The sequence below is a fragment of the Sturnus vulgaris genome, chromosome 3 (genome assembly GCF_052056855.1).
Source record: "Sturnus vulgaris isolate bStuVul1 chromosome 3, bStuVul1.hap1, whole genome shotgun sequence".
In the NCBI taxonomy this organism is placed as follows: domain Eukaryota; kingdom Metazoa; phylum Chordata; class Aves; order Passeriformes; family Sturnidae; genus Sturnus; species Sturnus vulgaris.
In genome coordinates this window covers 106237131-106250067 of record NC_142245.1, presented here as the reverse complement: position 1 = coordinate 106250067, position 12937 = coordinate 106237131, and the positions used below count along the sequence as shown (strand labels likewise).

At 36.4% G+C, this 12937-nt stretch overlaps 1 protein-coding gene across 1 annotated transcript in view; it reads left to right on the top strand.

Annotated features, from left to right (window-relative positions):
* The first annotated feature begins 364 nt into the window (after positions 1–364).
* Positions 365–12937, top strand: part of APOB (apolipoprotein B) — a 36336-nt gene continuing 23763 nt past the window's right edge. The window contains 13 exon segments of the mRNA XM_014894919.2: positions 365–508; positions 1859–1897; positions 4494–4609; positions 5469–5614; positions 6626–6779; positions 6964–7119; positions 8105–8229; positions 8423–8508; positions 9299–9518; positions 10299–10526; positions 10692–10809; positions 10976–11122; positions 12468–12679. Coding sequence (XP_014750405.2) covers positions 451–508; positions 1859–1897; positions 4494–4609; positions 5469–5614; positions 6626–6779; positions 6964–7119; positions 8105–8229; positions 8423–8508; positions 9299–9518; positions 10299–10526; positions 10692–10809; positions 10976–11122; positions 12468–12679 — 1805 coding nt within the window. The 5' untranslated portion in view covers positions 365–450.

Below are 12937 nucleotides of genomic sequence, written 5' to 3'. Positions count from 1 at the left end.
TAGGAGTGTTTGGATTCATCATAAAATCATAGAGTTCACAAAATTACAGTTTTCGATTCTCAGAGGAGGAAGGATGGGGAGCTAGCAGGAATGCTCACTGAGCCATTGTCAATCATTTGTGAACAGTCCTGACTAACTGGAGAATCCCCAGTTTACTAGAGGTTAGCTCGGTGATCTTAGAGGTTTTTTCCAACCTAAATATTTCTGTGACTATCAGTAACCAAAGCAGGGCATGGTGTGGAGCGCAGTGAGGATCTGGGACTCTCACCTTTGCCCCTTTGGCAATTTGCTCTGAGCTTTCTAAACTGTTTGACTCAGCTGCTTGCTACAGACTATATAAATGGAGGTCCAAGTCAGAAGGCTCACTCTCCCTCTGAGGCAGCAGGGAAGACTTGAAAGGGGAGGAACAAAGAGGAAAAGAAAGAGCAGCAAGAGGGACCGGGGCTCACCATGGGCCCTGTGCAGCTCTTGCTGCTCTCCCTGCTGCTCAGCAGTGGTGTTCTCACACGTAAGTACTCTCTTTTATGTCAGTGCTCTTTAGGGCTTTATTTATGAGCCCATTAAAACAACAATATTGGAAAAAAAAAACAAACCAACAAAAGGACTGTGGCTTAGAGAATTAGAAAGGTTCAGTGTGGCAAAGATGTAATTTCTTCCCTTCATAGGAATGAGCAGTCATAAGAGGATCCCAATGTAGAAAAGTCATGAATGTTGCCTGATGGCTTTTGAAGAGAAATAATGTATTTTGCAACTTGTAAGGCATTCACTGTTTTTCTGTAGCATTTTCTTTTTAAACCCTCATGGAGCTACTGTAGCTTGGAGATACCATGCAGACTTGGCCTAGCTGTTGCTAACCTATTTTGCAGCAAATGTGAAGAGAGAGAGCAGTAAAGCAAATTATATTTGGCAGGCAATTTAAATTCAATTTTGCATTGAAGGGACACAGTCATCAGTAAAAGAAGTAGGCCACAGAGGGTTTTTTTCCTAAGATCAGAAAAGACAACTGAGATCAATATGATGCAATGGATTGAGAGCTATCCTTGCTTCCCAAGAAGTGGCTTTTCAGAGTACAGCTCTATAGGGTTACCTAAGGCTTTGGGGAGTTTAACGAGAAAAGTGATTCTAGAGGTAATTATGCAGGTCTGGGTTTATATTAAGTTCTAATTCATCATATATAGATCTTTGTTGAACTAATATTCTATTCCTGACATTACACAAATGTATTGCTGTACAATATACCTTGTTTTGAATTGTTATTAAAAATATTATTAATTTTATTTTAATAGCAATAGTAGTATTTCTGATGCTATTGTTGTGACTGTGACTAATGTTACAGTCTATTTCTATAGGGTGGTCTACTTAGAATTTCCAGAAGGAAAACTTGGAAAGTGTGCAGAGAACATTGTGAAAAGTACTGGCCTTCATGTGGGATATCCCAAAGAATGACATAGCATCCAATAAATGCTAAACATTTAGTCAATTATGTTTAATTTAATTTTGTTTTATTTTATTTAAATAGAGTCATATGGAACATATCTAAGACTGATTGGAGCAAATGATTCTTCTTAACTTGAATAAGCTTCCAACCAGCATTCTTTTCCTCCAAGGAATGAACTCTCAATATTCCAAAAAAAGATTTATTGGCAGAGAATTTTAGTATTAACGTTCAAAGTTGTACTTTTCTAAACATACAAGAACAGAGTATAGCTATTGATTCATTTTGCAGTATTTTTGTGTGGTCAAATAAACTAAAATTTGAAAGTAAAATATGTTATATGGTGCATTTAATCTCGTTTTACAAACTATTTTGTAAACAGCTTTTCCAACTTTTTATGTTGTTTGTTTGGGTTTTTTACAGAAGAAGAATCACCTGAAAGTGGAAATCCAGGATGTTCAAGTAAGTGATTTCTTGCATTTCCTTTTGTTATCTTATGTCATTATTTTAACTGAATACATATTTCAAAGCCTGAGTTTTCCCAATCTTTTCTTCTGAAATAACTTAAATGAAAGTGATGGTGATATTCTTAAGTCCTTCTTGCCATTTATTTTAAGTGTTCAATTATCCATTAGGCTTGGTTCAAATAATTTTAAAACTTCCCTAAGATTGGACAAGCTGAGGTTAAGTTTCTGAACTTTCTTGAAGTTCCCAATAAGAAACTATTTTCCATTGGGTTTGTTGGTATGTTGTTTAGTTGAGTTTTTAAAAATTATTTCTTAATTGTTAGATGCAAATTCCTTAATCTAGAAATCCCTGGTTACCAAATGTGAAGCTTTAACAGTGAGGCTATTTACACTACACTTCAGTGTGGACTGAATCTCACATTTTATTTACCCTTCACAGCTGCTGCTAAGCCCACAGGATTGCATTAGCTATCTGACTAAATACCTGTAGAATAAATCATCAACTCTGTCAGCAAGGACAGCAATTTCTTTAAACAAGCCGAGAGTCAGGAAATGCTGACTTTCTGCACTATCTTCCTGATGAACTCTGAGTGGCCCTGACTGCTCGGTTAGATACATAATGTTCCACCACAGGGTCAAAGTACCCAATGAGTTTATTTGTTCTTTGTCTTCAGGCTTTTTTTCCCCTTTGTTGGGTGCTTTAGCACCATCTCCAGGCAATTTGGTTTACTTCAGATGCCTGAACCACCTCAAAGACTGCTGGGCTCATTGCCAATTTCTTGTTTATTTTTTGATTACTTATTTGTTATTTGTATGTCTAAGATTATAATTTCTCTATTCCTTTTTCGTTGATTTCTGTTTAAAAGCAGGATATGAATCAATAATTTTCACTTTAGCAATACTGGTGTGGCAAATTTTTCTGAGTACATTTATAGACCACGATAGCCAAAAGTGACAGGGTTAGTGATGAATCTTTTAATAGCAGCTAATTTTAGGATTACATAGATAATTTATTTAAGTTTTCAATTTTTTTAAGATGCTGATTACTGTATGACAGTTAGTTATTATTACAATCATTCTGCTTAGCAATTACATTAAAATAATCTCAGCTAAAACATTATTGAAGTATATAAAACTCATAGAAGTGATAGTGCAGTGAGGAAATAAGAGATTTATAGTACTAATTTGTTTTCCTCCCTCTGTATGATATGATGTGGCATAAAGAGAAATGTTAACATTGCCATTGGCTTCTAACATGACAAAGATTTGATAAAAGAAGTGTAAGCTGCATTCCTGCAGCCATAGGCAGGCAAAGTCATACAAATTTGATGATGGGTATTTGGGTTTACACGGGAATTACCGATCTTTGTTTTTTTTATAAAAGTAGATCAGGACTGTATACGGTCACAAATGACCACAGAGGAGCAATTTAGGAAATTGCTTTTCATTTAGGATCACAACAGAATCAATTCCAGTGAGTTGCTCAGACTAAACCAAAGGAACAGTAATTTCTGCTTCAGATTGATCTAGATTGCTCCAACACAGACACTTCAAGTGCCTGATCATCATCTTTATTTTAGAACAATGCCTGCAGTTTTAGTGGGGGTGAATTGCTATTGAGGATATTGTTTGGCTTATGTTACTCATTCCAGACACCAAAGGAATATCTTCTATCCCTGTATTTGACACAGAGACTATATTTTTTTCTTTATATTTCTATTACTACATTCATTCCTGCTTGCAGGGTGTAAAATTACAGATGATTGGGCCTGAGGGCAACAGGGAAGGCTTAAATACAGGTGAAATTCATTCTTTTGAGGAAGCCTATTAGGTTTTAGGGCTTTCTTTGATAGAAACACCCCTGGAAATACTCCCCTCTGCAATATTAATCATTTAGTGCTTTTCCCTTGTTTTGGATGTTCTTCATGTAACTAAAGTTTATGTCCATTAAAAATAATCTACCCTAGAAAAATTTTCTGATTTTATAAGTAAATTAGAGTAAATCACATTTCCTAGAGTCTGGGGCAGAAAGATCCACCATAAAGTCAGGTGAAATTGTATTGAGGAATGGTAATTTTGGTGTTCTATTTCTATGGTTTTTTGCTTTCAGTCATGTGACTGGTAAAGCAGTTCCTTGTATTTGCATTATAATAGAAAAATCTGAGCTGAAAGGAATCTTCTTATTGACAATTTGAAAATTACAATTTGATTGGCTCAATTTAAAAGCCATAGGATAATTTTTGAAACAGTTTCACACTTCAGGTTTCCTCCTGTTTTTCCCATTTGTTTTTTGCCTGTGATTTGCAGGACAGATGGGGTCCCACTGTCAGATCCTATGTGAGCAGTGAGCCCCAAAACTTATGCTGCTCCCACAAGTTTTGTCCTATGCTTCAGAAAGTATCCAACTGACATGAAGGCATCACTTCTCTGTCTGAAAGATATTCTATAAAAGGAAATAGTTGGAGCATGGGTCTTCAGGCTTCCTTTTTCTGGCATTAATTTTAGTTACACAACACTTAGCACGCCCTGTAAGGATTACATATGTGTATCCTACCCAGGTCATAAAACCACTCTCATTTTCTCAATTGCAGAGGATGCAACCAGATTTAAACCCCTCAGAAAATATGTTTATTCATATGAAGCAGAGACATCAAGTGGGGTCGCAGGAACAGCAGATTCTCGAAGCGGTTCAAAGATCACTTGCAAGGTAGGCAAAGAAGAGCAAATGCACCCAGTTGGGGACTGTGTACTTAACAACATGGGAGCTGGCAGCTGGGGAGCATCCTTCAATGATTTTCCAAACAAGATCATCCTTTTGAAGGGCACATATTGAGAATCATGGAGACTAAGCCCTCCCTGTTGTAGACAGAGGGCACTGAGGATGGCAGAAGTCCTCCATACCTCTGTGCCTCTGCATTTCAATCCCAGCCTGGCTGTACTTTGACATGAGAAGGGGCAAGACCTGGAACTTCAGTTTTCCTTAGCTCCCAGGCTCAGTCTACCAATGTCCATCAAACATTCTAGAAGTTGAATTAAAATAACTCATTGATGCCATGATGATCACATGAGAGCCTGCAGATGGTAACTCAAGGCAATACCAGGTCTGTAGGAGTAAAAGGTCCCATAGGCCATTTAACTACTCAGCATCACCTTATCTTGCCCAAAACTTTCTCAACATGATGTTGGTTTTGAGGGGTATTTTTTTCCTGAAATGGAGTAACTGGGAAAAATATTTTTTATTTAGCACACACTATTCTGATAGAGTCTACACACATTGATCAGTGTAATGACTCAAGTTTTTATACAGTTCTAATACTCAAAATTCCCAGAAACTAAGTTGCTCATTTAGTATGAGTCATGCTATTAGCCAAGCAAATACTTGCCCTCTTATCTCCTCTCTGGACTTACCTTAAGATATTTAGAGCACTTTGGAGCCTTTCCCAACAGCTGGTGGCAGGATGATTCTGACACTTTACAAAACCCAAGGAATTTTCAAAGCAGTAGCAGGGTGATCCTGGAAATGTGATAATGCTAGAAAGAATAACATATAATATTTGTGTTTTCAGGTTGAACTGGAGGTACCCCAGCTGTGCCGCTTCATCCTGAGGACAATGCACTGCTCCCTGAGGGAGACATTTGGTGTTGACACTGAGGGAAGGGCTATTCTGAAAAAGTCCAAGAACTCTGAGGACTTTGCAAGTGCCATGTCCAAGTAAGCAATATCAATTATCATCAGTACTTGAGACCTTACATGGAACAGGCTGCACACAGTTCACCCTGATTATGTTTTTCTAGGCATGGAACACATTTCATGATGACATGGTAGATTTATAAGATGGTTCCACAGCAAAAACTCTCCCTGATACACTTTAGGGTTAACATAATTCTCAATTGCCAGTAGGAAAGGGAACTTTTCATACAACATTTTCACCTGGAGTGGTTTCTTCATTTCTGTCATCTACATTGGGAAGTTGTTGAGTAGTGCCCTGAAAGATTATTGCAAGTGTCATTATTGTTCCTTCTTGTAAGCACATTCTCAAATGGCTGCACTCAGCCAGTTTAAGATAATTTTCCTTTGCTAACAGACTGTGCAATAGAAAGGCATTTGAGACTGAAGTCCAGATTTCCAATCCCAAGCTCTAACAGCCTGTGTAACTAATCTTTTCCTTACTTATCCACTTTTGTAAATAATTACTTCTACTCCTTCCACCCAGCTAGTCTCTAGTGCTTGTCAGTGCATATTTTAGTCATGCACCTTCATGCTTCTTTCAGTGCCTCAGTAGTCATCTTGACTCACAAGCTATAGATCTCAAACCAACTAAAGACAGTGTTAAAATATGTTCAGAAAACAATTAAGGTTTTATTTAAAGACTCTAACTAGTAGAGTATCCTTCTCATAATTTCGTAGCCAATTGCAGTAGTTAATAATTACCTCATTCTAAAAATTTATTTATCTCCTCTCTGAATTTATGCAATTCCAACTTTCAGCCATTGCTCTTGGTATTTGCTTGCCCTTTGATGATGTAATCTGACGAAATCAAATTGTCCTTGGTTAGAATTTTACTGCTTTACGAGTAATACATTTTGTAGTAAGCAGTGAATAGTAAATAATGATAGACCAAGATAAACATGATGCTTTGTCTCTAGCCCAGTAGGTTATTGATAACATGTTCTGTGTGGCTTTAATATTATTTCATACTAATGTTGTTTTTCTGGGGGGCAGGAATGAGCTAAAATTCAGCATTCAGGATGGAACAAAAGTCAAGCTGTATCCAGAGAAGGAAGAGCCTCTGAATGTACTGAATCTCAAGAGAGGTATCATCTCAGCTCTCCTTGTGCCAACAGAAACAGTGGAAAACATTAAAACAATTCCAATGGTAGGTCTTTTGAAAGCATTAATTTTAATGTGTTAACAAATGGAAAAACCTCACCTAGACAGAGTTATTCCTGAACATCATTTTCAAAAGGCCTGGACATTCAGATCAGAAAGGATGCCTTTCAAGAAGATCAGAAAATGTCTGACAACATGAGCAAAGGCACTGACTTCTTCCTTCCTTCCAGGATACTGTGTATGGAAAGTGTGACAGTGAAGTTGAATTCAAATCCAGAAAAGGGAATGTTGCAGAAGATATTTCAATTACCAGATACCTGAAAGGCTGTGACAACTTCAGTCCCATCAGAGATCATGTCAGCCCTATTGCCATTGTAAAAGGACTAGTAAGTATGCTGTTAAAAATTATATAATGTAACATTTTTCACACCAGCATTTGAAATGATAAACAACCACTACCGTGACTATGTTTATTTTTTTAGACATATTTTTTCTGCACCCTTGCATTAGATCAGACTGCATTATTGTTAGCTGTCAATAGAGAAAAACAGATGAGAGCAAGAGTGCAATCACCCTCTTTCATGTTCTTCTCTATTTTAAAGGAGAGCTTTTCATATATGCAGTTAGTACTATTGATCATTCAATAACCTATCAGACCATAGCCAAATTTTTAGTTTTGTGGGTCAAAATTTTCAAAATTCCAATTTTATCTAAAACGTGTAGTCCTCCAAAACTCTAAAGTGTGTGTGAGGTCCGGGAGGAGAGGGCTCTAGATGCCCTGAAATAAGTGGTTTGACAAAATGTTCAGTCTGCCTGTTAATCCACAATGATCAGATGCATTTGCTTGCATGAATATTGTCAGATTTCTTTCTGATATGATAGCACCTATGCTTTTGGTTTTTTAACTAAAAAAAAAATGGTTTCATATAATGCTGAAAACAGATTTTATAATTTCTGCCACTTTACAGCTTGTTGTAGAAGTCTTTAAAATTTGTGTAATGAGACTGAAATTAAAGAGAACATCACAGTTGTTACAAGGGGACTGAACTATTCCAAAAATTACAAATTGGTTTTATGAAGGAGCCTTTGTTGTAGGCAGCAGGGGATCAATCATGAAGTAACTACTAACCCAAACACCTCAATAGGGCCTGAGGGAACATTTCAGGAGGATTTTTGCCTGAGAAGAGACTTAAGTCCAAAGATTGTTACTGGCACACAATTTTGACTTTGTGTAAGAATGATTCCAGTTATGCACCTTCATTTCCAATATGTAACTGTTAATCTTACAGTAAAACTGTAAGTCAGCCTTTAAAATTATGATTGTTTCCTATTCTACTCAGTAAGCTGACTGCCAAACTATTTATTTTACAGAACAGCCCACTATCTAGCCTTCTGAAGAGCACTCAGTTCTGTCATTACAATATTGATGGAAAGAAAAGGCACATAAGAGATGCTGTCTGCAGTGAAAAACACCTGTTTCTGCCTTCCTCATACAAGTAGGTTGCTCACTATTTATTATTACCTTTGATTTATAAATATCCTCTTTACATGGTGATGTATCACATTCTGCCCTGACTTCATCCCTAAATAGAAATTTTAGCTTTAAGAAGGCAGGAGGCCTGTCAAGACCTTGGAAAGGTACTTGGACTTAACTAAAAAATACTGAATTTTTCTTTCTTTCTTTCATAGAAATCGCTATGGCATCATGACAGAGGTCAACCAGACTCTGAAGCTTGAAGATAATCCAAAGATTACTAACAAAAATTTTGATGGAGGTATAGCTGCAGTTCTCAATATTGTAAATCCAGAGACAAAATATAAATCCAGAGACAAAATATAAATCCAGGGACAATTTTTTAATAGTGTTTTTTTTATAGTGAATTAATTAAAGATGAGAGGACCAAATAAATTCATCATTTAAAATAATTTTTTTCAACTTAGTAAGAAAAAGTTTGAGTGTAAAATGGGAAAACCTGAGAACTTTATAAACACCACTAATTTTAAATAATCTTTGTGTTTTCATTTTAATTTTAAAATTATTCTTTGTTATTAAAAATTGCTTGAAAAGTAATTTTAGTCTTATTGGAAATTAGTTTAATGAACCCTTTTCAGCTACCCATAATTTCTTATGCATCTTTTAGCTCTAGTGCCAAATGTAAACAATCCATTATTACTGTATATTTTGTTCTGAAACATACTTTTCTGGCCTGCAGTCATTAATCCCAGTCATAAAATATTTCTTATTACATATATTTATTAAAAGTTGAAAAAGCAGCAAACTATGCTAATATGAGAGGTGTTAAGGAATAATCTTCATGAAAATATAAAGGAATGTATGCAAATATTCAACTTTTGGATTTTATATTAAATTAAATTATATTTTTCTGGAATTTATACTAAATTTCATGCCATTATTTTTGTAAACTGTTCAGGTGTTAAACTTCAACAATTATCATATGAAATAATGTACAGACTTTGTATTTATACTGACTGTATGACAGAAGATAAAAATTGACATAGCTCCCTGAGAAAGACATAAAGAATGTAATTTTTCCCAATTTCTAGATGCACTGGAAGAGAAGGGACTTACACTGGAAAGTACAGATGCCAAACTGCTCAGGCAGGGAGATGCTGTTCTGAAAACCCTGCAGGAAATGCAGAAACTGGCAGCCTCCCAGGAGAACCAGCAGAGAGCAAGAGTCTTTTACAGATTTGTTTCTGGGCTGAGAAGTTTACATAACAGCACTCTTAGCTCTCTTGTTCCAAAGATGATGGAAACCTCAAGGTATGTTTCAGCACTTCACAGTGCAAGAACACCACACACCAGTGCCATGGCAAACCCATGCTTTAGCTGATGAGTTGCTGCAAAGGGTTTTACATTAGAGGTGTAGTAGATGTAAAGAGTGGCTTTCAGAAAGATAAGTGAGCTATACAGAGAGGGAAATAGGGAAGGGAGTGTCAAGATGACTGTGTGTGCCTGGCACAATCCTTTGGATGCGTTTTTATAGCAAAATATCTTTCATGCAGCTTTGCTCAAGGACAATGGCTGTAATTCCAAACTCCCAAGTGTGACTTACACAGCAAAGAACACAGTTTTGAGTGTGAGACTTTGGCAGACATGGAAGAGTGCTATTGTTTGGTCTGACCTTGCCCTGCACTCCACACCCTTACTCTTTTGTCCAAGCTGGACTTGAGCCAGTTTACGTCTACTTTATGTCCTCCATCTGTAAAGGAACTAGAGCCTCAGTGTGGGTCAATGTATTAGATGATAATACTTAAAGTTATGGAAAAGTCTCTTGTGAAGCAGAAAGTAGATATGTCCACATAATGATTGTATTCATTAATACTTACTTGTTCTAATTTAACTGGGTTATTAATATAACTTGTAAAACCAAGAAGCTTCTTTATGGTACGAAACTGCATAATTTGCTTTCAGTCACACAAAGCTTACATCATTTATATTAAAACACCTTAATAAACCTGTCATGTGTTTGTTTCAAACAGTCAACATGCAGTGGTAACTGTAAACAGGGAATAAATTAATAGAAGTCATCTCTCCTTTCAGCTCCATCACCATCCAGGCCCTGGCCCAGTGTGGGACTCCAGAGTGCTACAGTGCAATCCTCCAAATCCTGAGAACTGGAAATGTGAATCCACTCGTGGCAGACCTGGTCACATATACCCTGGGACTGTTGCCTTCTCCAACTCCACAGAGAATCCGGGAAATTCTTAACATGGCTCAGTATCAGCCAAGCAGAGCTTCATTTTATGGCTTGAGTCATTCTGTTACTAAGTAAGCAATGATAACATGCAATTATACAAAATTACAGTGCTTAGAGTAAACCCTGAGGGTGTTCACTTTTGGAGGATATTTTTATTTTCATGTATTTGCTCTTTAGAATAAAATATAGACATTTCCCAGTTTCCTCTTCTGTTTCTGATTTAACTATTTTTTTAGGTTCTACAATGAGAAGAAGATTGTGACAGAGGAAATAGCAGATGTTGCAGACTTCATGGTATCACTGCTTGGCACTGATTGTTCTGGGGAAGATGAACTCACATACCTCACACTTCGGGTATTTTTATTTATTTATTTTCTTATGCAGGCTATTATTATAATACTTATACCATATATATCATATCGTATTATATTATATCATATCATATTATCAAATATATTACTCTACTTCTCTTGGTGGAGAGGAAGTTTTAATCATCTTTCTGTGTTTTCATCACTGCCAGGCTATTGGAAACATGGGTGCAGTAATGGAGAAAGCTAAACCCAGTGTGAAATCTTCTCTGAAGACATGTATCAGAAATGAAGCTGCATCACTTTCAGTTCAGAAAGCAGCCATCCAGGCATTCAGGAAAATGACAATTACTGAAGAGGTAAATTGGTCACAAGAATCAGGATAAACTGTTCTTAGTTCACCTTGACTGTTCACAGGAGTTACTGAACATGCAAAGCTAACCCCATTATTTCAATTCTGCTATCTCCCTTTTAGCTGTCTCCAGAATCCTTTAGTAAGTTTCCATACACAAACCTGGGAAGCCTCCTGACTTAGTGGGTGCTGCTCTTTTGAGATGCAGTTTCTTTTTATAGATAGTCTCAGTATAAGTGGGAAGTTTGGATCTGTTCCTTTTAGTGTCTTAAATGGAGTTCAGCTTATTTAAAGGTAGTCTTAACTAATGAATTACCCCAGACTTAAATGCATATAACTAAGAAAAAGTCATGTCCCTATTTTATACCGGCATTTTTTTCCAATATTAAAAAATTCCTTCTCTAAAAGATATGCTCTTGTTGCCAGACAAGGCTTTAAAAGTCTGGGAGACTGGAAACACCTGAAACTCATATCCTCAGATTCAGTTTAATGTATTTAAATTTTTAAATTATTACTTAGTTTTAAACTATGTTTTTAATTTTCTTGCTGCAGTAGATTTGATCACCTTATTTTCCTAAATTGAAAACTTCCAATTTTTCCAAATGTTTACAATTTGTCTGCACATATGATCCCATCAATCAAAAATCATAATTCTTACTTAAAAATGTAACCTGTATGTATAAGACTGAGAAAATAAAGGATTAAAAAAAAAAAAAGAAATCTGAAAAAGGATAAGGGAGAAAAAAAGAGGGAAAAAAATGAATTAAAAATATACAAAAAATAAATTATAAGAGAGACTGTTTGCAAGATCATTTAGTGATGGGTTCAAATTTTAAAAAGAAGGTTTAGGTTAGACATTAGAAAGAAATTCTTTACTGTGAGGATGATGAGGCACTGGCACCGGTTTTCCAAAGAAGCTGTGGATGCCCCATCCCTTGAAGTGTCCAAGGCCAGGTTAGAAGAGGCTTTGAGCAGCCTAGTCCAGTGAAAGATATCCCTGCCCATGGCAGAGGAATTGGAACTAGATGGTCTTTAAGGTCCCTTCAAACACAAATGATTCTGTGATTCTCTGATTCTATGAAAATCAGTTTTAATAAAGCCATAACTTCTATGATGATTTCTAGCAAAAGAAAGTTTAGCAAAATAACTTCAAAGTAACTGCTGTGATAGGCTGTAGAAATAAGGTACAAAAATAGATGTGCAGTCACTAAAGACTTGGACTCAATGATCCTTATGGATCCTTTCCAATTAAGAATATTCTGTGATTATTTCACCCTATATATTCCCAAAAGGGTTTAGCAATATCATCCATGAGCCAGTTCATTAATGCAAACCTTTCTCTATTTATATAGGATCGTTCAGCACTTCTCAAAGCATTCCAAGAATTGGATGCACCCACAGACAAACGTCTAGCATCCTATCTCCTGGTGATGAAAAATCCTTCCCCAAGTGATCTCGCAAAGATTTTGAGAGTCCTCACAAAAGAGAAGATCGAGCAAGTGAAAAGCTTTGTTGCCTCACACATTGCCAACATCCTGGACTCTAAAGAACTGGGCATTGAAGAGTAAGTGAAATTTATGTGTATATTGATCTCATTGGAAGAAAAAAGTTTTGACCATAGTTGCAGTAGTAGTTATCTAGCAGTGGAGTTTTTGCCTGGTTTTTCTGTTTATTTGGGCAAGCACATCAGCTCAGTAAACTGGCTTTGTCTGAACAGTGCCAGATTATACTATTTCCCTTAAGTCTTATGTTTACTGTTAAATATGGGCAGAGAGCTATCCATTAGCAATCAGCACAGCTGTATGAGTATCTGCAAGTGGCA